The sequence below is a fragment of the Borostomias antarcticus genome (genome assembly GCF_949987555.1).
Source record: "Borostomias antarcticus genome assembly, chromosome: 19".
Lineage (NCBI taxonomy): Eukaryota > Metazoa > Chordata > Actinopteri > Stomiiformes > Stomiidae > Borostomias > Borostomias antarcticus.
The window spans coordinates 3512238-3535390 of NC_140252.1; the positions used below are offsets into that span (position 1 = coordinate 3512238).

Consider the following 23153-nt stretch of genomic DNA (forward strand, 5'->3'; position numbering starts at 1 on the left):
TCCTGCTGCACTGGCGCTTGGTCTCCAGCCGCTGCCGCGGGGTCTCCCTCCGCTGCCGCTGGGTCTCTCTCCGCTGCCGCTGATGCGCTCGCCTTGCGCATGTGTCTCTGCGTGCGCTCACGTGCCTCTGGTTCTGCCTCTGCTCTCGCTGTGCATTGTGCACCCTCCGGCGCTACTGGTGTAAATGTAACACCGCTGGATCTGTCCTGGGTAAGTAATCTTGCCGTTATATGGGCCGAGAGAGATGGAGTTTGGCAGGGACGCGAGCCGCCCCTCACTGTCACGGTTGAGTTTGACACGGTAGCGCCGCACACCAAACCACAGCCCAAGGTTGTCTAACAGTTTATCTACCGGCCGCAGGATGGTACAATACCGGTGGAGATACTGTTCTACATCGTGGTCAGCCACCCTCGCAGTCCAGAACTTAACAATGATGGACACTATGTCAGCTGGGACGGAGGAGTGCGCCTCAAAGTCCTTCCATTCCCTGTCTGCTCTATCTGCGAACAGGCAGAGGAATTTCCGCAGTGAGCGATCAGTGTGGAAACTGAGTTCAAAGTCTCTCCTGGAGGGTAGCTCTATGAAGGTGTAGGAGTGTAGGATATGACGCCGTTCTACTGACCATTGTCTACTGACGACAACACAGTTCTACTGACTTTGAAATCGAGGGTTTAACATGTTTTTGAATTATTTTTCAAGATACCCATCCACATCCATTGTATGACAATATATATTTGACAATTATCAACTTTCTCGAAAATGCTAGTTTTCATTCATTCATTCAAAAGTTTATTTGGACGGGACAATGTGCACGTACATAAAATGTTCAAGAACATTAAAATGGATACATCAGATTTAGCTCAGAGCTACATTCCATCTGAAACATATAACAATAAAATCAACTAACTGACAACACATGACACGATGAAAAGGCAAGAATACAAATTGCAAGAATACAAATTGTGTATATCTATCTATCTATCTATCCAGCCAACCATCCGTCCATCCATCCATGTGTGTGCGCGCCACCTAGAACGTTGGTCAACGTTTTGATCTGTACCATTGTATACAATCTTAAGTAACCTTAAAACAGGGCTAAACATGCATTTTCCCTTTACTATTCCTTTGTGTTACGATTTCAGAAACGGAACCCGTTTTCTGACACTTGGGAATCTTTACTACCGGACTCGGCCACTTGGGAATCTTTCTGACACTTGGGAATCTGACATTGGGGTATCATTTGGTCATTTGGGAATCCCCATTGGATTTGAATGGGGAACACTTGGGAATCATTTTAACAGATGGGATTCACTGACATTTGGGATCCTTTTGACATTTGGGCATCTTGTCCACTGGGGTACCTTTTTTACATTTGGGAATCGTCCATTTGGGACTCTTTTGACATTTGGGAATCCTCCGCTGTCCATTTGGGACTCTTTTGACATTTGGGAATCCTCCGCTGTCCATTTGGGACTCTTTTGACATTTGGGACTCGTCCATTGGGGACTCTTTTGACATTTGGGAATCCCCATTGCATTTGAATGGGGAACACTTGAGAATCATTTTTGACACATGGGACTCGTCCGTTTGACACATATTACGACCTTTGATTGCACATGTCTGTTGGTCTAAAACTGTACACATTCTTATCATAATAACTTCAGCACATATCATATAATCCATGTTTGTCAGGGTTATTTGTCTCCAGTTGTTAATGTCACTTTCATCTCCTTTTTTGAAGATCAGAGAGATGATTCCTTGGTAGAAACTGTCATGCATTAGTGAGTTTGCGATCCCTTCATTGAAGGCTGAGGCCAAGTTGTCAGCGACCTCGTTGGCAAATGTCTGATACAGTTCTGCAGGGAGGCCATCGGGCCCTGGGGATTTGCCCCTCTTTAACTGTGAGATGGCGGTGATGATCTCCTCTCTGGTGATGGGGCACAGGAGGCCTCTGGTCTCGCACACAGGTGTCAGCTTAGCCTCAGACACAAGGCCTCGGGACACAGAGGAGCAGTAGACAGCACCGTACACATCCTTAAAGTTGTCCACTATGACTTTCTTAATGTGCTCATCCTCAGTAACAATGTTTCCTTCTTTGTTTCTCAGTGCTTTCATGCTCTTATGATCTTTTCTTTCTTTATATGTCTGAATTATTTTGTTAATATTTGATGGGTCATCTGCCTCTATTCCTGCATTCATTTTAGCCGTGTTTAAATATTCATTATACTAGCTTGCAAGCCTTTTCTCCACTTCCTCCAATTTACTTTTGTCTTGTGCTGTTAAAAGACATTTTTTTATACATTTAAGATCTACATATAATTTCATTAACTCCATAGTCCATATTTCGTTTTCCGTTTAAGAGTTTACACTGTAGAATCAAAAGTATTTTAAGGCATCTCTTCATCTCCTCCCATAGCTCTACCTTTGAGCCAGTGATGATTCTCAGCTCCTTAACTCTCCTGACTTCTTTCGGCACGCTGTGTAGCACATCTGTGTCCTTCAGGCAGTTAATATTTAGCTTCCAGCCATTTTGATCTAGATCTAGATTTGAAGCGGGTAAAGCCGACCCCATTTGGGTCGATAACTCTTAAAACATCCTTCATTTTAAGCACCTCACATGTCTTTGAGTGTTTTACTAGCTTTGTTTGGCTTAAAAGGTACCGTTGATATTCGGTCATTAGCTTCAGTGATGGTGTTGAAGTCTCCTGCTAGAATAATATCAAGTCGTCCACACAGGACCTCTTTGAGTCTCTTAAATAATTGTGTTTTTTCCTTGTGTTTCTGACTTGCGTATATATTGATTAGCCGTAGACTTTGCTTTTTCAGTATACAGTCTAATACAAGCCGCCGCCCAGGTATCAGCTCACGTTTTTTTTATAATCTCTCCATCTTTCGTATTGAAAAGCACTCACCATCGTGTCTATCTGCACCGGCAGAAAACTCAGAGCATCCATTCAGCCAGCATGCTTTCACGTGTCTTAAATCGTCTGTCGTTTGCAGCCAAAGTTCCTGAGCAAAGATTATGTCAGCTTTTATGTTTTTAAGAACTTGTAATTTGTTTTGTCCAAGCTTTGCTGACTGTATACTTTTGAGGTTGATCGTAGTGATGTTCAGGCTCATAAGAAGGTGTACAGTCACAGTAAAATACAATCCAAGTTTACCCATCATTTAGGAGGATTGTTTATTTTTATTTTTTTTCCTGTCTACTCTTTTTCTTATTTTTAGTATCCTCAGGGGACATTCTCTCTCTCTTTCCCATTTGGTTGAGGAAATTAGTTGCTGCTGCTTGTAAAGGAGGTGGGCCTTCCTCACCTTCTGTCTGCCTGGGAGCTAGGCTACACTCTGCCCCTCCTTCCTCCCCTCACCTTCATGGACAGACCCGCAAATCAGGGAACTCGCCGGGTGCCGAGTGTTGCCCTCTCTGCTGCTGCTGGTGTTGGTCGCTGCTGGTTCTCTGATGCTGCGGCACCTCCCGCTGCTCTCGCCCGGTTACTGTAGGAGGACGGGCAGGTGAAGTAGCTGTGGCCCTCGCCCTGGCACAGGGAGGGTGCAGGTCTCAGCATGGGCGATTTTATAGGTGGGGTAGGGGGGGCTTGCCCCCCCTGATTGGCCTGCCCAACTCTGCTCAAATTCTTAAAAAAAAAAAGACGTTTTTTTTTTTTTTTTTTTACTAATTAACACAATTATTAAATACATAATTGTGGGTTGTACCAGTTTGTGTTAGGTCACCATTCATTTTAAAAGTGTATTTATTACTTAAACTAGGCTACCTTTAAAAAAATATATATATATATATTCATAATCCACCAATGGCACAACTCGTCCGTCGACCTCAACTATTTCCGGTTTGATCTGTTACCGCAAAAAAATGAGATCTGACTGTACTGCTCAGTGCTCAACAACCTACAACTAGCCAACCTGCTCACAATGGAGAAAAGAGCAATAAAAACAATTGACCACTTCTTCATAAAAAATAAAATAAAACTGCCAATGCTAATGAAGAAGCTACCACTCGAAATGACACTGCAGCAGGTGCAATCGAATGCAGAAGTGCTCCAGAGTCTATCGAAGCTAGCACTAGCACTAGCAACATCACCATCGGCGAGGAAGCTAGCACCAGCAGGCAGTTGCAGTTTGATGTTGTGATGTTGAGTATGGCCTAGTGCTCGGTCATAAAGTCTAGACATGCTCATGGTGTCTAGATGAAGTTCGCTGCATTGTGCATATTGAATTGTCATACGGATTTCTTATTAGCATACTGTTCACAACTGGCATTCTTTGTAAATAGATGGGACGAGACGGCAGAACTGTTGTTTTTTTCTCACGTCAAAATGTTGCCCCCCCTACTCTCAGAGGGTAAAATCGCCTATGCTCTTATGTCTACATTAAATGTCAACAAACAATTTCATTAATTCCTTATATTCTTCATTTCGTTGTTTATTTAAGAATTTACATTTATAAATTAGGTGTCTCTTTAGACTGTTCTTCAACTCATCCCATAACTCAACACTTGTTTTTGTAGATATTCGTAAGTCTTTGACTCTTTCGATTTCCCTTCTGACACTCTTTAATATAACAGGGTCGAGACAATTCACGTTCAGCTTCCAGCTATTTTGTCTTGGACTGGGGACACTATCAAAGCTAACTGATGCTCTTACAGCTAAATGGTCCGAGTTTACCCACACCTCTGTTCTATATGACTGAACCTTAATTTTATCGGAGACATAGATCCTATCTATGCGTGTCTTGATACTTTGTTCAAAACGTGAGAAGCCCGCCTCATCTGGATAAATCACCCTGAAAGCATCTTTCATTCTGAACATCTCGCATGTCTCTTTCAGTACCTTGCTTGTACGTGGTAGATTAAAAGGGGTTGTTGGTATGTGATCTTTAGCGTCTGTAACTGTATTAAAATCCCCCGCTAATACTATATTGTCCTGTGCAGCATGTTGTGCCTTGTCCCAAGTTAGGTAGCCATTTTTAGTTCCGAGCTCACAGTTCTTCGCCAGGTTGTTTTTGGCCTCCATTGTTTCCTCTGAAATTCCAGCCCCCTAAAAGTCTTGTCATCATTGGGCCTATAGGCCTCTATTTTGGCATTGGGCATTTTGGGTTATTTCCATAACAGCAAGACTGAACACTGTTACTCTCACTGGCAGTCCCCTCACTGATATCAGCAGCCAGTTGTTCTGACAGGCGTTTTCCCCATATTCTTTTAATGACTTGTTCACAGTCATAAATGTCAAGTTAGGCTGCATAGCCCACAAAATACGACGATTCCACCGTAGACATCATTCACTATTGTATCGTAGATAGCTGTGCTTGACTGAGTGTAGCCTACCAGCCTACCAAAAACAAGGTGCCTATAGGATACTGTGGTGAATTTACAAGTTTTAAGTAGTCTTCACATGCCTTAGAAATAAACTATATGTACTCTGTGTATCTCAATGATGGATGATTCAACACTGGTAGAGTAGGCCCTGTGTGTGCAAATCAGAAGCTGGGCCTTGGCTGTCACAGAGTAGCAGCAGGGCAGACTAAGGACACCAGACTAGGGTGCTAAGGTAGCCTAGTGCGTAAGGACTAGGCATATACATGGACAGGGAGGGAGGGGGTGAAAGTGGCCCACAGAAAGTGGCCCCGATAAGGTGTAAATCGGCACCAGACATCAACAGTAGGCTACAATTGGGGAAAACCCCACAGATATTGGACAGAAGAGTGGGCACTACCCTAACTTATAATAAGATGAACCATAAATCTGATAAGTGACCTGTGACAACTGATGGAAGCAGCCTGTGACAACTGATAGAAACAGAGATTATACAACTGTTAGGCCTATGTGCGAAGGGCATCTCTCCTGCAAGACATTCACTGAGACTATATTTGCTCTTGTTGAAGCAAACACCCTCTGTTGATCACCTCTGGATTCTGTAGTTTCTGCATCTGAATTTGACTGTATTGACAAACTGTTCCAAGTAGCCTATAGTTTAAGACAAAATTGTACTACACTACATTTGAATAAAATCACAATGGAAGCCTACAAGGAAGTTTAAAATATGCGATAGGCCTATTGTTCCCGGCTCTCGCCCTTTTGGCTCCCATTTAGTTTTGTCACAAATCCAATTTACGCAATTTTGCTTGAGAAAAAACATTTCTAGAAACTATTAGCTAAATTTATTTCATTCTGCCTCGATCGACAACGATCAGTCAGCAAAAAGCACCTAGGCTACATTTCCTTCCATGTAGCTAGGCTATAGGCCTATCTTCACTACATGTGCTGCTATAGAATAGGCTAGGCTACTGCTTTGTGTATAATTTGCATGGCACAATAGCCTAGGCTTACTCAAGATGCGATGAAGACAATAGTCAGGTCATCAAATTCAGCAAAAAGAAAAAGACGAGGGTGTGTTGTGATTGTTGCGTTTCAGTTTTTGCAATCCTATGTAACCAAATGTAGCCTAGCGTTTTAAAATATGGATATTTTGTGCTTATTCGCTTATTTTTGAAGCATCATTTTATCGGTTTTATTAAGAAATTAGGTTATTAAATTGGAACAATAGGCTGCGACACTATCTAAATGAAGAGAGATTCTGTGCGGCACCCTGGCATGTCGTTACGGCACCCTAGGGAGCCACCGTGCAGGTCACTGCCTCGACAACACGCACAGTCTCCAGGCAGCAATGCTACTCAGGAGTCGGAACTCAACCCATGTACGAGTCCAACTCATCATTTACTCCTCAAAGGGCACAACACCATGCTGTACAAGTGTGCTCAGAGCCGCCTCCTAAACCAGCCCAGATGAGACGCAGCCTCTGCTTCTGAGACCCAGCCACGACGACATTGCCCCAGACGAGGGGCGTAATAGGCGACAGACAGTCCAAAAATACCAGAGGGAGTCATTCTGCAGGCAATCCAAATTCAAATCACCCAGGGAGGGAGAGAAAGGTAGCATACACAGACGGCCAGACACCAGCATGATTGGGACCAGGTCACAGCCCCAGTTTCAACGCTGTGCTTTACGCACCCCAAAAGAGACCCGGTTTATAAACCCCGGCACCACTTCTGTGTACCCTAAATCACTTTAGTCCCTCGCCAGACAACTTGGCCCACTGGGCAATGATTGCTGCCCATAATCGCATGCACTTTTAGACATTTTAGGAGTCAAATGCCACTGGAAACCTAATGCGCACGGCTCCATCCGAGAGATCAACGGCAGTGTTTTCACCCGGTCTCAAATAAACAGATGAGGCCGCCGCCTCCCAAACAACTTTATTTTGAACGACAAATAAGCTGCTTGCTGTCACATTGGCTTTTGGACCTGTGCTCCACTCCAACTTTGATTTTTAGCCCTTTATTCTCCAGGAGAAAACACAAGAGGAACAGCATTTTGGTAACCGAGGGCTGCTCGGTGGTGGAGCTGAGTCCACACGGTTCGCATGGCGCGTTTAAGGCCAACCCCTCGCAGCGTCGAGGACTCACAACATTGAGGACGATTGACGGGATCTCACTGAGTTGACGACAGACGAGTAGCACGATACAACAACTGAACGTAGAATCGGACTCACCCGCCTAAGTCAAGCAGAAGGAGCCTGCAAGTATCGCTACTGGGCCTATACAGTGATATATGGCTACGGCCAAGGAGGGCGGGGGGGAGGGGCGGTAGAGGGTTTTAAATAGACAGCAAGTTTACATCCCAGGTAGGCCCAAGCGACCACGTAGTGAGGAGGGAGACAGAGAAGGTCGAGTGACCAAGGCAGCGGACAACTATAGATGCAATTTAAACTAAAAGATCAGAATGAGTTTGGTTAACTTCTACAATCCGTGCAAGCTTTTACTTTTACCTGACCTTGAGACTATAGCAAGAGAGGCTGGCTCCCCTGTTGTTTGGGTAGGTGACTTTAATGCTCATAACCCCCTGTGGGGAAGTCCGGAGAAAAATGCAAATGGTGCTGTAGTTGAGGAGCTCTTAGAACATAATAATTTGGTTATCATGAACGATGATAGACCAACTCGGTTTGACATCAGAACAGGTAAATTGTCTTGACCTATGCCCACCCTCCCATTACTCTCTGTAAAGCGCATTGTGTTGCTTCTGTGTATGAAATGCGGTATATAAATACAGTTTTGAATGATTGATCATTAGCCATCATCCTTATCGTATTTTTCCTGGGCTTTCAATAAGTCCAAGACTAGGTGTATATGTCCCAATGAATGCTCTTTATTTTATATTTTGTAGACTATAATGTATGAATTGGAACCATCACGAGTTCTCGCTTCAGCTCTTTAATAGATTAGTAGATGAGCTTTAGTAGGCAAAGCTTCCTTTTTGTTAATATTAGATTGGGGTAAAATCAAAATGATTATGAGAACGATTGAAAATGTCATCAACAGGGGACAACGATGTAACTTACGACGTACCTTACAATGTATCTTCAGGCGCCCACTAAGGGATGTGTTCCGAATCGCATACTACCCTACTATATAGTATGCCAAAACAGGATGTACTGTAGTATGTCCCAATACATAGTATGCCACATGCAGTATGGCAAAAATACCAGGATGTCCTACTACATCCGGTCGTATTTTGCAGTATGCAAGCCAGCAGGCTTTTCTCGCTATTCTGACCCACAATCCTGTGCGCAGCGGAAATGTGCATCACATGTGCGAGTCTTTTGACAGCAATAGATATGAACACAACATGATTCGTAATGGATTGAGCAGCGCAAAATACGGCCGCCATATTGGTCCGGTACCGCTGTCACGTGACAACCGCTCTCCTCAGCAGTTTCAGTCAGTAAAAGTAACCCTGCATCAAGAGATAACTCTTGTCTTTGAACTATCCATAACTGTCAATTGACATAAATAATAAATAAATAAAATAAAAAATTACAAAGTGCAAAACAGCAGCATCCAACAGTTTTAGTTGTATCTATCAGCTAACATCTATGTATTTATCATCTTTCACTTAAAAGAGCCGGCACATAGAGCAGTATCGTTCGGGACCGACCCATCACTAGTTTACTTGCGGAGCTCCGTACCGGACCAAGATGGCGGCCGCATTTTTCGTCCGGCAGCAATCAAATCAACGTCAATGCGGCGTCTAGTGTATATGTCTATGGTGACAGCTGTAGAAGAATGTCGCGTTATGGACAGCGATGGATGTGGGCAAATTTCAAGGCGCAATGTTATGACAAGGTAGTATGTCCCAATTGGATGCCTACTGCTTGCAAAGTACGTACTTTCTAAGGGCAACTAGGTAGGTACTGGTAGTAATAAGTAGAAGTATACGATTCAGAACGCAGCCATGGTCTGGGAAACACTTGTAGGAAAAACTGTCCCTTCGCCAAGGTATACCTTGAGAAGCGTCGTAGAGCGCCAGTTCAGCGAATCTGGGGAATGCAGCCCTGGACTGCAGCAGTCCATGATCAGTGCCTATCGCCGCCATGGTGTGGCCCTTGCATTGTGGTTAAATAACGTCCGACTCGGTCCAGCATGATACGTACACTGTAAAAAATCAGGTCGTTTTTATGGTAAAATACTGTATTATGATAGTGTTTTACTGTAGAAGCAACGTACAGTAGATTACTATATATTATGGAGTATTATGGGTAAAGAGCCATCAGGCGGGAAATTACTACAGTAACTTCATTAATACTGTAGTACTTTACAGTAGAGAGGACCAGAGGATGCATATATAGCTGCTTTTTGGCATGAGCTGCGTGGGACGAGCAGATCATTGTTTTTGAAAGAAACAAAAAAAACGGAACCCAGTAATAAATTAAGTACTAAAACCCGCTGTTACAATCTTATATTATCAAACCCCATCCATCCACCTAACATTACTGTGGTGAATTAGACTTTACCAGTCGAGGACCAAAGCGGCGACACCGTAGGCACGAGCCGAATGAGAGAAGGGCGGCAAGGAGAAGTAGCTACGGTCTCGCAAGCAGACGGTCCCAACTTAATACAGTAAGTAGTAAACCACTCTATTTTAACATAATATTATATGTTATAATAATCTTCTAAATAACAATCCATCTACATTGGCGAATTTGCGGCGTTATCAGTCAGTTAATGTTACCACAGCTAGTAAAAGTTAGCACTATAGCTTGGTCGACGTCAGTTAACCTGGGTATCTTAGCTAGCACTAACGTTCTTACCACCGACCTTTAAACTAGCTGGCTGTAAAATAAGAGGTAACGTTAGCTAGATTAGTGCTTAACTCAATATCCAAGCCCCATCAATCCACCTAAGGTTAGTGGTGAATTTGTCGCATTGTCAGTCAACCTGTAATGTTAGCTTGGGCACCTTCAAATAACTTTGCAAGCTAGCCATAAGTTAGCTAGCTAGCTAGATTGGTGTATGATATTGGAACCCCATCAATCCATTCATCTGCAGTGGTGAATGTACTGCGTTATCATAATTGCAAACGCGTTTGGGTACTTTCAACATGCTAGTTAGCCGCATATCAAACCCCCTCAATCCATCCATCTAGTCTAGCTACAGTTGATGAGCTATGGAAAGATGACCTGTTGAAAGAGTGCAACAAAGAACTGTTCAAATCAGACCACCTGCGCAAAACATTCTTTCATCTTAAATTAAATTACGTTGAGCCTATGCAGATGCGTCTAGGTTTGGATGAGGCAGGAAAGGAACGCTTTTTCCAGTATGTCCCTGTAAAGGACACACTTAAGTCTCTTCTGAGTCAGTCTTCCATGAAAGAACAATACGAACAGTCACACACACAGATTCACACACACAACAGGTCTACAGTGCTTGAGGACGTGAGAGATGGTCAAAACTTCAAAGAAAATGCTCTTATACGGGAGTCCCCATCATCACACCTATACAATGCCGAAAGCTTTTACACGCTTTCAAAAACAATGGTAAGATGTCACCTTTAGTGGATGCTGTTCAGCCGTCACAAAGTATATTTACTTTGTGTGAAATGTTTTTATGTTTATCCATATGTTGTGATACCATCAATACTTTATATGCTCTTGCATGTCAAATTGAGTTGAAAATTCCCCCATATTAACGTATAGAGTATCTAGTTGGCTTGGGTGTTTAGTAGAATTTGATACAAACTGAAATTAATATTTTAACATACATACATTAAAAAACAAGAATATCCCATTTTTCTCCTTGCTTCCGTTTTATATCCAAAGATCTTTTTTCAACTCTACAATTATTTGTTTAAATACAATTTCACTAGTGATAACAACATTGTTAATGGACATCTTGCAACGTGTCTTCCATATTTGTGCGTTTACTATGCAGATTATCAAATACAACAGACCTTTATATTTCTCAATATTGTTGTCAGTTATTCCATAAAAAACAGATTCTGGTTCTACTTTAATAGGCATCCCGATTTTCCCGAGCTTTCCAGACCTCTTTAGTCCTGCTGCACTCTAGCAGCAGGTGTTCCAGAGTCTCATCGACCGTGCATGTTGGCATTGGGCATTTGGTTGTGGTTACATAGGAGCTCCACTTTACAACCGCTCTCACCGGCGAGCCTCCTAACTGAGATCAGCCACATTATGTCTCTGAGGGATTCTGATATTAGTTTCCCCCAGATCCTTTTAGTGACCTGTTCGCTGTCTGGTGTGGACAGACCTCTGTACCTAATCGTTCCACCATACACACTGTTGGCTATTGTGTCGTAGATTTCCTTATTTGATTGAGTGCACCAGTCAATTTGTAAATGTTCATATTTTTTTACAAAGTCACTATATATGAGCTTGTAGTATGGGATGTTTTTTCTACCTCTTCCTATTTTGTGCCTCCATTTTGTGACATCACCAATCCAATTCACATTTCGGCTCATGCCTTTTGCAACTGTTTTACACAGGCTTATCATCAATTAAATACCTAAATCAACGGAGCCTAAACCTCCGCAGACTCTTGGCTTGAAGAGGAGTTCTCGTTTTGTCACTTCTCTGGTAGTGCCCCATACCAAACGGAAACCTTCTTTGTTTATTTTCTTAACAGTTTTGTCAGTCGGCGGAAACACTGTACTCAAAAACATCATTTTGCTTAAAATGAACATTTGCATGATGTTGATCCTCGATTTGAATGTAGTTTTTTTATTTGTCCATTTATTTACTTCTTCTTTAATCTCAGTCTCTTTATTGTCCCAGTTCCTTTGTGCAGAATCTTCGTTACTTAGCCTACTATTAAGCCCAATATTTTAATTTCTTCCTTTATTTCTATATCGAAGGGAGTTTCCATGCCGGGTTTCCCTATCCATACTGCCTCCGATTTCTCTTGGTTTAGAGTGGCTCCTGAAACTGACTCATATAAATTAAAATGTTCTTTTACAATGTCAAGTTCAGATTGTGATCTTGAAAAACGGTAACGTCCGCTAAGCAGAAATTATGGATCTCTCTTGCCCAGCCAGAGGAATTCCCTTCAGGCGCGCATCATCTTTAATTATTTTCATCAGAGGGCTTATTGTCAACACGTATAATGCGCTACTAAGAGGACAACCCTGCTTCACTCCCCTCTTTATGCTTATTTCCTCTGTCAAATGACCGTTTATGTTAACTTGACACATTGTTTTGGCATACATGCACTTAATCATGTTGACAAATGCCACAGGGAAACCAAAATGTTCCATTGTCTGCCATAAATAGTTCCTTGAAATCAAGTCAAAAGCCTTCTTTTGATCCAAAGCTACAATATAAAATCAATTTCCTTTCTTCTGGTGCAGAATTTCTCGCAGTGTGCACAAGTTGTCCCACATTAATCTGCCTTTAACTGCACAGGTTTGTTCTTTTTCTATTAATGCGTCCAGGCAGCTTTGAAGCCGGTTCATCATTACCTTTGCATAGATCTTGTAATCAGTGTTAGTTAAAGTAAGTGCCTCCAGTTGTTGATATTTCTTTCGTCTCCTTTTTTATATAATAGAGAAATTAATCCTTTATAGAAGGATTCATGAAGGATGCCCTGTTTGATTCCTTCGTTGAAGGCCCGGGCCAGCAGTGGGGAGACCTCGTAACTAATTTCCTGATATAGATCTGCCGGCAGGCCATCTTTTCCAGGTGCACGTTGCTTATTCAGTTGTTTAATTACCTGTTAAATTTCATCTGCTTTTATTTCATCAGTGAGTGAGGTGGGATCTTCACATTTACATAAATCCGCAATGTCAAGAAGTCTTTTGTAGCCGATTCCTCGAAGGGGAGTTCGTCATACATCTTATCAAAGATTTATTTGACCGTCTGTCTCATCTTAGATTCATCTGTGATTACTTCCCCGTTCTCGTTTAGGATAGCATTAATTCATTTGCTTTCTTTTCGTCGCATTCGGCGCATTTCTTCGCTCCGCCGACGCTGGAGACTGAAGTTTTGGCCCAGCTGGTCGGCGCGGTCGACGGCGAGGACATCGGCGTGCCCCCGCAACAACCGACAACCCCGATGCTCTCCCTCCCGCCTGATGATGAGGAAGAGCTCTCCGAGGCAGACAAGGGTCTCTCTGCCTCAGAAGCCACTACAGCTAGTGTCTCCTCCTTCCCGGGGCAGGGTTCCTTCGACCGCGACCTGCCCCGGTTGCTGGGTAGAGCCACGCATCACCTTGGCATCCCCGTACTGGAGGCTGCTGCGACTACGGGGCTCCCCCTGTGGAGCTCCGTCTGCTACGGGCGTCCCTCCCAGCCTGCTTCTCGTTTCCTGCCAGCTATGCCCAACCTGGAGGCGTTCGTCGAGGCTGAATGGGAGTGGCCGTTGGCGATCAGATGTCCGCTTCACCAGTTCAGCAGAGCTAACGAGGGTAACCGGCTGGACTGCTGTAGCAGCTATAGTCTCCTCCCCTGGAACCCGACATCACAGTGGTCCTGGTGCCTGGTTCCTCCGCCTGGGGCTCGGCCAGGAAGCCTCTCATACTGGACGTCAAGGACAAGACAACCCTGCGTTTTTCGCTGGCCGTGCAGGCCGTGGCTGCCTCCTCCTCTATTGCTATGCTGGCCATTTACATCGGCCAGCTGGCTATGGAGCAAACCCCCACCTCTATGGATGAAGACAGGAGAGCGGAGATGGCCGAAGCCGCCGGAGCCATTGCTCAGCTTGTGAGAATCTCCGCCTCCTGTCTGGGTGGAGTGATGGCCATGTCGGTGGTGCAGCAGCGCCACCTATGGCTCTCACTGACTTGTCTGCGCGAGGAAAACAAAGGTGTCCTCCTCAACTCACCGGTCAGTAGGGAGGGGTTGTTTGGGGCGGCTGTGTCTAACATCCTGGAGCAGTGTCGCAGCTAGGAGCAGCCTCTAGAAATGGAGCTTCTATTCAAAATAAATCATTTATTGAGCATTATAAAAAGTAAAAGTATCTCATCATTATCTATGGTACTTTGTTTATGTCAACGGAGGTCTTCAAGCGAGACCTCAAGACGTACCTTTTCGACCTAGCCTACAATCACTAGCTAGGACCTTGAGACACAGAAAGGCAGCCTCAAACCTACCTGTGAATCCTCTGTATACATTGGTATTTATCCTGCTATGCACTATGTATATCAAGTAGTGTACAGAAGCTGGTTACCCTGAAACAGGCTTGTTCTGTTCTGACAGCTGTGTTGCTTCAATGGCTCAGTGTGCTACTAATCGTTTTCTGCCTCCCCTAGCGCCTCTCTCTCTCTCTCCCTCCTATCCCCTAACCAGGTCCAGTGTCAGCTGTGGAGCTGTGGATGTCGTAGTATTTAGTACACACACACACACACACACACACGTACACACAGACACACATCAGTCCACATCCGGCTTAGGCCAGGACCTGATGCTCTTAGCCTTTCTTGCTCTGAACATTTAATATAATGTAATTTATTGTTCTTTAAATGTTCTTAGCCATTAGACAAATATAATCCAGTAGCTTGCCCCAGGTTGCCTGTTTCAATATCTGTGTGGTCTGTATGGCTCGATGTGCTACTAACCCTGTTCTGCCTTCCCTCTCCCTAGTGCCTCTCTCTCTCCCTCCTATCTTCTAACCAGGTCCAGTGGATGCCCCACTGTCACCAGCAGACCTCCCGGAGTCCGATAGATACCCCCCGTGTCTGCTGTGGATGTCCTCTTTCCTATGATGCTTTTTAGCCTCTCTTACTCTGAAATGTAATATAATGTAATGTATTGCTTTATAAATGTTCTTAGCCGGTAGACAAACATACTCCTGGAGCTTGCTCGATCGCCTTGTTGAGAGGGGTCAGGGAAGAATTTTTACAGCTCACTTATCTGGCCCCCGGGTGATTACTGTTTTTTTGCTTCCCTCTGGAATATGTAGAGAGTGGGTCGTATGCCCACCTCCCTTGTTCTCTCTAAAGCGCATTGTGTTGCCTCTGGGTATGAAATGCGCTATACAAATAAAGCTTTGATTGATTGATTTATTGATGTGAAATGTTAGGTGATGTGAAATTTTAGGTGATGCACACATTGTTATTCTTATAGGTTGCCCTGGTTTGTAAACGACACACCCTTGTAGCTAAAGTATACTAGCTGCTAAAACCTAATTCTAGCAACCACGTCAACAGACATCTCCTTTAGAGAAGAGCAGTGGTGAACCTGATTTGGCTCCTGTGCTGTATCCCCCCTCTCAGGTCATAGGGGGTGCTGCTGGAGCGTAGGCAGGGTGGGCTCTGGGAAAGACTGTTAGAAGCTTTAGACAAATCTTCTCCTCACCTGCCTAAACTATCTATTAGAAACCCACACAAACGAGAAGTCGCTGGACTGGTAAGTTCCTGTTACAGGAGGGCAGGACTCGGACCCCTGTACAGGGGTACTGCAGAGACAACTGATTTAACAGTAGTCCATTTTCAGGGCAGGCAGGTACTTCATTAATTCCAGAGGGGAAATTGCACTGTTACAACAGACACATTCAAGCGATATGAAATAGGTTTAGGTCGATATAATATGCAATACAATATATGGGTTACATGTAAATACACAGGTGAACTGTATGTATGGATTAAAAATGTGTGTGCCACTGGTGTTGTGGTGCTGCAGCTGAACCTACTGGGCTGGGGACTGGGGACCATCAACATCCACCTCCTTCAGCTCCCATTTGACGTGAGGGAACCGTGGAGGGAACAGTACTATTTCACACTGTGACTGACAGGATGGAGGTCTATCTTAGTTGTGCTACAATCTGTTCTCAACTATCCAAATGAGAAGACATAGGGGTTGCCAAAAGACAGGTAAAGACAGGCGCCACAGTCAAAAGATATAGTTGATGGAAATCCATACCATATCTGTACCAGAATGTAATTTGGTTTAACTATTCAACTATAGCCACTAGAGAAAGCTAAAGGGCTTTTTTTGTTCCTTGTGACTTTGTGCTTTGTGGTATTATGTATGGTTTTTCAAAAACAATTAAATAGTCCACCTGAATCATACCACAACGCAGGAGGAAAAAGAAACAATACAAAAAAAAAACTTAATCTCACTTTGCTCTGGTTTTCCCCATCACGTTAAAATAGATTGAACGGCTATTCACTTGTTTAAACCACCTCATACGCTAAACAAAGCATGTTACTAGTGTTTGAATAAACCATTTTGAAACTACGTTCATACTTTCTGAGGCTGTAATCAAATGCTGGAAGGGACTAAACTCTGACTTTCACAAAGTTGCAAGTTCTCTTCTTGGGTGTTAAAAAAGGCAGTACAAGCTGAAATCCATGGCTGGGCATAAGGTCAATGTACAAAAATAATTGCATTGTATACGTGGATGTCATGACGGTGGTGAATGGACAGTGTAGGAGACCTAGCAGTCCAAACTACTCCTATTAGGACGCACTACACTGCAGGTTGCAATAGGAACACATTGGCTTTATTATTAGAGATAATGAGGTGGCTCTTAAAAGAGCCTTTGGGGGATGTTGAAATGATAAAGCAACTCAGGACAATTTAGGCGCGTTCTCCGCGAATGCGGCGGGCCAACTGGATGTCCTTGGGCATGATGGTCACCCTCTTGGCGTGAATGGCGCACAGGTTGGTGTCCTCGAAGAGGCCGACCAGGTATGCCTCGCTGGCCTCCTGCAGGGCCATCACAGCAGAGCTCTGGAAGCGCAAGTCGGTCTTGAAGTCTTGAGCGATTTCCCTCACCAGGCGCTGGAAGGGCAACTTGCGGATCAACAGCTCGGTAGACTTCTGGTAACGACGGATCTCTCTCAGGGCTACTGTGCCGGGCCTGTAACGATGAGGCTTCTTCACACCGCCGGTGGCGGGTGCGCTCTTACGAGCCGCCTTGGTGGCGAGCTGCTTCCTCGGGTGGATTTACGGGCGGTCTGCTTGGTTCTGGCCATGATTTCAGATGTCTTCTCCGCGAGTTGAAGTTAAAACTTTCCACGGAGAGTCTTGTAGCTTTACAGAAGGTAATGTGCCATTTTTATAACGTCCGCTGCCGTGCGCTGATTGGACGGCCTCTCTGGGCGACTTCATTGGCTGGCTATCGCCTCTTTCTCCGTATTGGACATTAACATGGAGCCTGGGATTGGATAAGGCGACAAAGGCAAAAGAGCGCCACTTTACGTAAGGTATAAAAATCCGACCGCAGTGGTATCAGGCCACTCAGTTTCTGAAATACTTCGATACTGAACATGAGCGGAAGAGGGAAAACAGGAGGCAAAGCAAGGGCCAAGGCCAAGACCCGATCATCTCGCGCCGGTCTCCAGTTCCCCGTGGGTCGTGTTCATAGACTTCTCCGTAAGGGCAACTATGCCCATCGTGTGGGAGCCGGTGCACCGGTCTACCTGGCCGCTGTGCTCGAGTACCTGACTGCTGAGATCCTGGAGTTGGCCGGCAACGCTGCCCGCGACAACAAGAAGAGTCGTATCATCCCCCGTCACCTTCAGCTGGCTGTCCGCAACGACGAGGAGCTCAACAAACTTCTCGGAGGTGTGACGATCGCCCAGGGCGGCGTGCTGCCCAACATCCAGGCAGTGCTTCTCCCTAAGAAGACCGAGAAGGCTGTCAAAGCCAAGTGAAGTCGCCACTGACGTGAATTCTCCCAATAATCCCAAAGGCTCTTTTAAGAGCCACCCACTTCTATTCTTAAAAGTGCAACGTGTATTTCCATTGTTCTCTCTCTCCCGATTTGAGGCACATTTGCCTACATGAGCTTGATGCTTGAAATTTAGCTAATTCAGTCTGGTTTGAAGGTATTGCAGACATGTTTTTGGATTGCTTTAAAATATTCGTTATTGGGCAGTTGTATTACTCTTGACTTGTCATTGTTTTAATTTAAAACCTGTTTAATTGAAACGCTTCGTGTTGCCTTTGTGGATGAAGTGTGCTGCATGAATGACCTAGTTTGTCGTGCTGTTTGTCCTACCTAATTAGACGTCCTTGTATAAATGGCTTGATCTCCTCGTAGACTTATACAATAATGGACGAAATTTAGCCACAATGCAAGGGTCACAGCATGGCGGCGATCAGCTCTGATCATTGACTGCGCAGTCCTTATCCTGCTCGCCTGTGCAAAGGGTTGGCCTTAAACGCGACATGAGAACCGTGTGGACTCAGCTCCCCAACTCTGCAGCTCCCGGTTACCAAAATGCTTCTCTTGTGTTTTCTCCTGGCGAATAAAGGGCTAAAAATCAAAGTTGGAGTGGAGCACAAGTCCTAAAGCGAATGTGACAAGGAGTAACCTATTTGCCGTTCGAAATAAAGCGGTTTGGGTAGCGGCGGCCTCGTCTGTTTAGTTGCGACTGTGTGAAAACATTGCCGTTGATCTCTCGGATGGAGCTGTGCAAACTGGATGCCTGGCATTTGACTCCTAAAGTGTCTAAAAGTGCAAGCGATTATGGACACAAACCGTTGCCCAGTGAGACAAGTTGTTTGGCGAGGGACTAAAAAGATTTAGGGTACACAGATGTGGTGCCGGAGTTTTTAAACAGGGTCTCTTGGGGTGCGTAAAGCACAGTGTTGAAACTGGGTCTGAGCCCTGGTCCCTATAAAAGTGTTGTCTGTCCGTGTGTGTATGCTACCTTTCTCAGAGGGTGACTCTCATTTGGATTTCCTGCAGAATGACTCCCTCTGGTCTTTTTAGACTAGGCTACTACTACTACTACAGTCTACGTCCCTCGTCTGGCGCAATGTCGTCGTTTGGTTGGTATGGCTATGCAGTAAAGTGACCTGAGGCGCACCGGCTTCGTCTTACCTGGGTTGGTTTAGGAGGAGTCTCTGAGCACACCTATGTCGTAGTTCCCTTTGAGGAGCGATGAGTTGGACTCATTGTACATGGGTTGAGGGTTAGGGTTAGCCCGACTTCTGATTTCGATTGCTGCCTGGAGACCGTGCATTGTTGTTGAGGCAGTGACCTGCACGCTAGCTCCCTAGGGTTTCGTCATTTAGATTGTACCACAGCTTGTTCTCATTCAATAACCTCCTTTCTTAGTAGCCTACAAATCAAACCAAATGAAATCGCCTAAAAGCACATTGGTTGCAGAGGGCAGAAAGGTGAAACATAGCCCAACAATCACAACACACTCTTTTTCTTTTTACTTAATTTGATGACCTGACTATATACATCTCTTCATCGTGTAATTGAATGTGCCATGAGAATTACACAAAGCTTAACAATTTGAAGAAGCCTAGCTTAGGCTTTAGGTAGGCTCCAACTGAAGATTTAGGCTACACCTTACACTTCACACGGAAAGTGCTTATTGATGAGTGATCAATTGATCAAAACTCCTTCTGTGCTGTTCTTTACTAAACTAGCCTACCTGACGTGAATATGCGTGGTCGAGGAAAAAGTAAATGAATTTGGCATAGTTTCTGAAAATAGTAAGCTTTTTATTTCTATAGCGCTCTTCATAGCACGGATGCACAGAATGCTTTACAGTAATACATTAAAAGGCAATACAACACGAGACAAAATTAAAACGACACAGAACAGAAAAAACAGAACATTGCGAGCAGTATAGATGCCTGCCTGAACATCTGTTTCTTAAGAAGTTTTTTGAACATGAGTTCAGTGGATGACTCTCTCAGGGCCTGGGGAAGAGTATTCCAGAGTCTTGGCGCCACCGCCTCAAATGCTGTGTCACCCTGGGCACTGTTCTCGGCATTCTCAAGAGACCGGGCCTCTGCCTGGCATTGTGAGCTACTAGGCTACTGTAGCTATATCTCCAAACAGTGGTGAGCACCATGGCCCTGGTCATATTCAAACCCCTCTCTCTGCCACTCTTTTCAAACACATGCACACACAGAAACATGCTAGTGTTGAATGTGTACTTTACATGCACACGCACGCACGTACGCACATACACACACGCACACACACACTCAGGTTGCCTGGTGAAAATTTCAGCCTTTGACCCATCCTATGCTATCCTTCCTCCAAGGGCTGCCAGGAGCAGTGGGCGTGTGCAGGGAACCAATCTGTCCAATTCTGTTCACCTTTTGAGAAAGCTGTCTTTTGATGTGTGTCGTGCTAGCTTGGTGACAGATGCTGCTGTAGCATCGTTGGATTAGAGCTACCGCTTGCTTACGCACACACAAAATATTCATTATTATTGTTACTATTATCATTAATAATAATAATAAATATCTGCGTTTCATTACTGTACTTGTACATCTCAGATTCATGAAGCAAGATTGTCCCTCCCACATTTTTTTTTTGGGGGGGGGGGTTGACTAACTTAGTTTGTATGGATAGGCTACAAAAAAAAAAACGGCAGACGGAGGGGGGGTCCCGGCATGTGCAATTGATTTGGGTCACAGGTGAAACGAGGGAGTCGAGCTCAACGCAGATATTAGAGGGAGCCTTGCCTAAATATTTGCATACCCTTCCATATATAGTGGGTGAATACCAACGGCTTCTTACATTTGTTCCTGTGAAGCAACGAAGAATCGAGATGCCTGAACCTGCTGCGAAGTCATAATAACTTTATTTATTTGAGCTTCAGGAACGAAAAATAAGATTGACCGCAGCACCTTGCGGTGTCTGCGGTCCCCTCCCCCCCATTTCTCACGTTTAGAGAAACGCCAAACAAAAGACGGTGTTTTGTTTAAAAAAAAAATAAGAAAATGTTGCCCGACCAGGCCGGACGGCACTGGGTCAGGTTACGCTATACCGGGAAGGGAGAGCCTCCCACCCGAGACACTGTTGGCCAACGTCTATTTAGTACTACCTGGATCGAGGTGAGCGAAGTTTATTCCTTCATAGAGCTACCCTCCAGGAGAGACTTTGAGCTCAGCTTCCACACTGACCGCTCTTTGCGGAAATTCCTCGGCCTATTCGCAGATAGAGCAGACGGTGAATGGAAGGATTTTGAGTCGCACTCCTCCGTCCCAGCTGACATATTATCCATTATTGTCAAGTTCTGGACCGCGAGGGTCGCTGACCATGACGTGGAGCACTACCTCCGCCGGTACTGTACCATCCTGCGGCCGGTGGAGAAACTTTTGGACAACCTTGGGTTGTGGTTTGGTGTGCGGCGATACCGAGTCAAACTTAACCGTGACGGCGAGGGGCGGCTCGCGTCCCTGCCAAATTCCATTTCCCTCGGCCCATATAACGGCAAGATTACCTACCCGGGACAGATTCAGCGGTGTTACATATGCCAATCTAATTCCCACCAAGTAAAGGACTGCGTTTTGGTCAGGTGTTGGCGCTGTGGAATAGTCGGACACAAAGGGAAGCAGTGCACCAACACCGAGACCTGCACCCTGTGTCAAGGCGAAGGCCATAGCTACTTCACCTGCCCGTCTTCATATAGTAATCGGGCGAGAGCAGCAGGAGGCGCCGCAGCAGCAGAGAACCAGCAGCGAACAGCAGCAGCAGCAGCAGCAGCGGCAGCAGATAGAGGGCGACAGTCGGCCCCGGCGTTTTCACCAACACCTGAGGGCAGACAACGCACAGAGAGCACGACGGCAGAACCAGGAGCCCGCAAGCGCATACCGAGCCATCAGCGTGCGGCGAGGGCGGCAGCGGAGAAGGGCCCAGCCACAACACCGCAGAAGAACCACCAGCCCCCAGCGGAGACAACAGCAGCACCAGCGGAGGCGACGGATCCAGGAACATCAGTGGCGGCGGCGACAGCGGTTCCAGAGGCGACGGATCCAGGAACGATGGTTACGTATTGTAACCCTAGTTCTATGAGTGGAGCGGAGCCCCACAGGGCTAGCTCCTATTGGCTAGCGAAACCCAGCTAGCTACATTGACTGAAGAAAAAAACATACACGCACCTGTGTCCAACCAGGTCCGGTGCACCACTGTATAAGCGGGCTACGCCCGCACATCTGCTCCTAACCGAAATTTTCAGCGAGCAGACTGCGGGGCAGCAAGTCTGTTCCCTGTGGGGCTCCGCTCCACTCATAGAACTAGGGTTACAATACGTAACCATCGTTCTATTTCGTGGAGCTCCGCCCCACAGGGCTAGCTCCTATTGGCATAAGCGGAGCTACACGACCGCACCATACACTCTTGCTGGCCCCAGTAAGGGAAACCAGTCAGGACACAAGCCAGGGCTCCAAGGCGAGACCATACTAACAGTTGATCCGACCCAAGCACTGGCCCCACCCCGCCACACTCAGTCTATCACAGCCGAGGGCAAGGAGAGGTACGTGGGGCGAGAGCTGGACCAAAGCGGTTACTCCGTAACAAGCCCGTCCCAGCCTCACACATAAACAGGAACGGAACGTCACTAGACGGGCCCGCTCCTACCTTAGCTGAACCGGTGAGACCTGAGTGAGTCACGTCTGCTTTCCTAGCAGGAAAAGACCCCGCGGCTCAAACCGGTTCTCCAGTAGCGGCGAGACCTGCCATGGTCAATTCTGACTCTTTCACAGAAGACCCGGCGACTCGAGCCGAACACCTACATGAAAAATCCTGTCTAACGCTGGCTCGCACCGGCGGCTGTGTTTAGCACAGATGACGCCACAGAGACAGAGGACATGGATAAAAGGTAATAACGGACAAAAGGAGACGGGGACGACCAAGTCGCCGCCGCACAGATGTCCTCCACTGACACACCATTGAACAGGGCAACTGACGTGGCCACACCCCTTGTGGAGTGTGCCCGAACAGCACCAGGCAGAGGACGACCCGCAGTCACGTAAGACTGGGCGATGCCCTCACAGATCCAATGGGAGAGACGCTGTTTCGACAACGGAGAACCCACCGTCCCTGGGCCGTGGCAAACCAACAACTGGGGGGTGGTGCGGACCGCAGCCG

General features: G+C 45.7%; 1 protein-coding gene and 1 pseudogene across 2 annotated transcripts; one reads left to right on the forward strand and one right to left on the reverse strand.

Moving 5' to 3' along the window:
• Positions 1-16879: 16879 nt before the first annotated feature.
• LOC311321501 (histone H3.2-like) lies at positions 16880-17277 on the reverse strand (annotated as a pseudogene). Its single transcript has one exon. The product of its transcript is annotated as a histone H3.2-like (transcript).
• Positions 17278-17571: 294 nt separating this feature from the next.
• Positions 17572-17958, forward strand: LOC311321760 (histone H2A-like; the record flags this gene model as incomplete). The annotated part of the gene is made up of 1 exon (XM_084453768.1): positions 17572-17958. The coding sequence occupies one exon, from the start codon at positions 17572-17574 to the stop codon at positions 17956-17958; it is 387 nt and encodes a 128-aa protein (XP_084309894.1).
• Positions 17959-23153: the final 5195 nt, after the last annotated feature.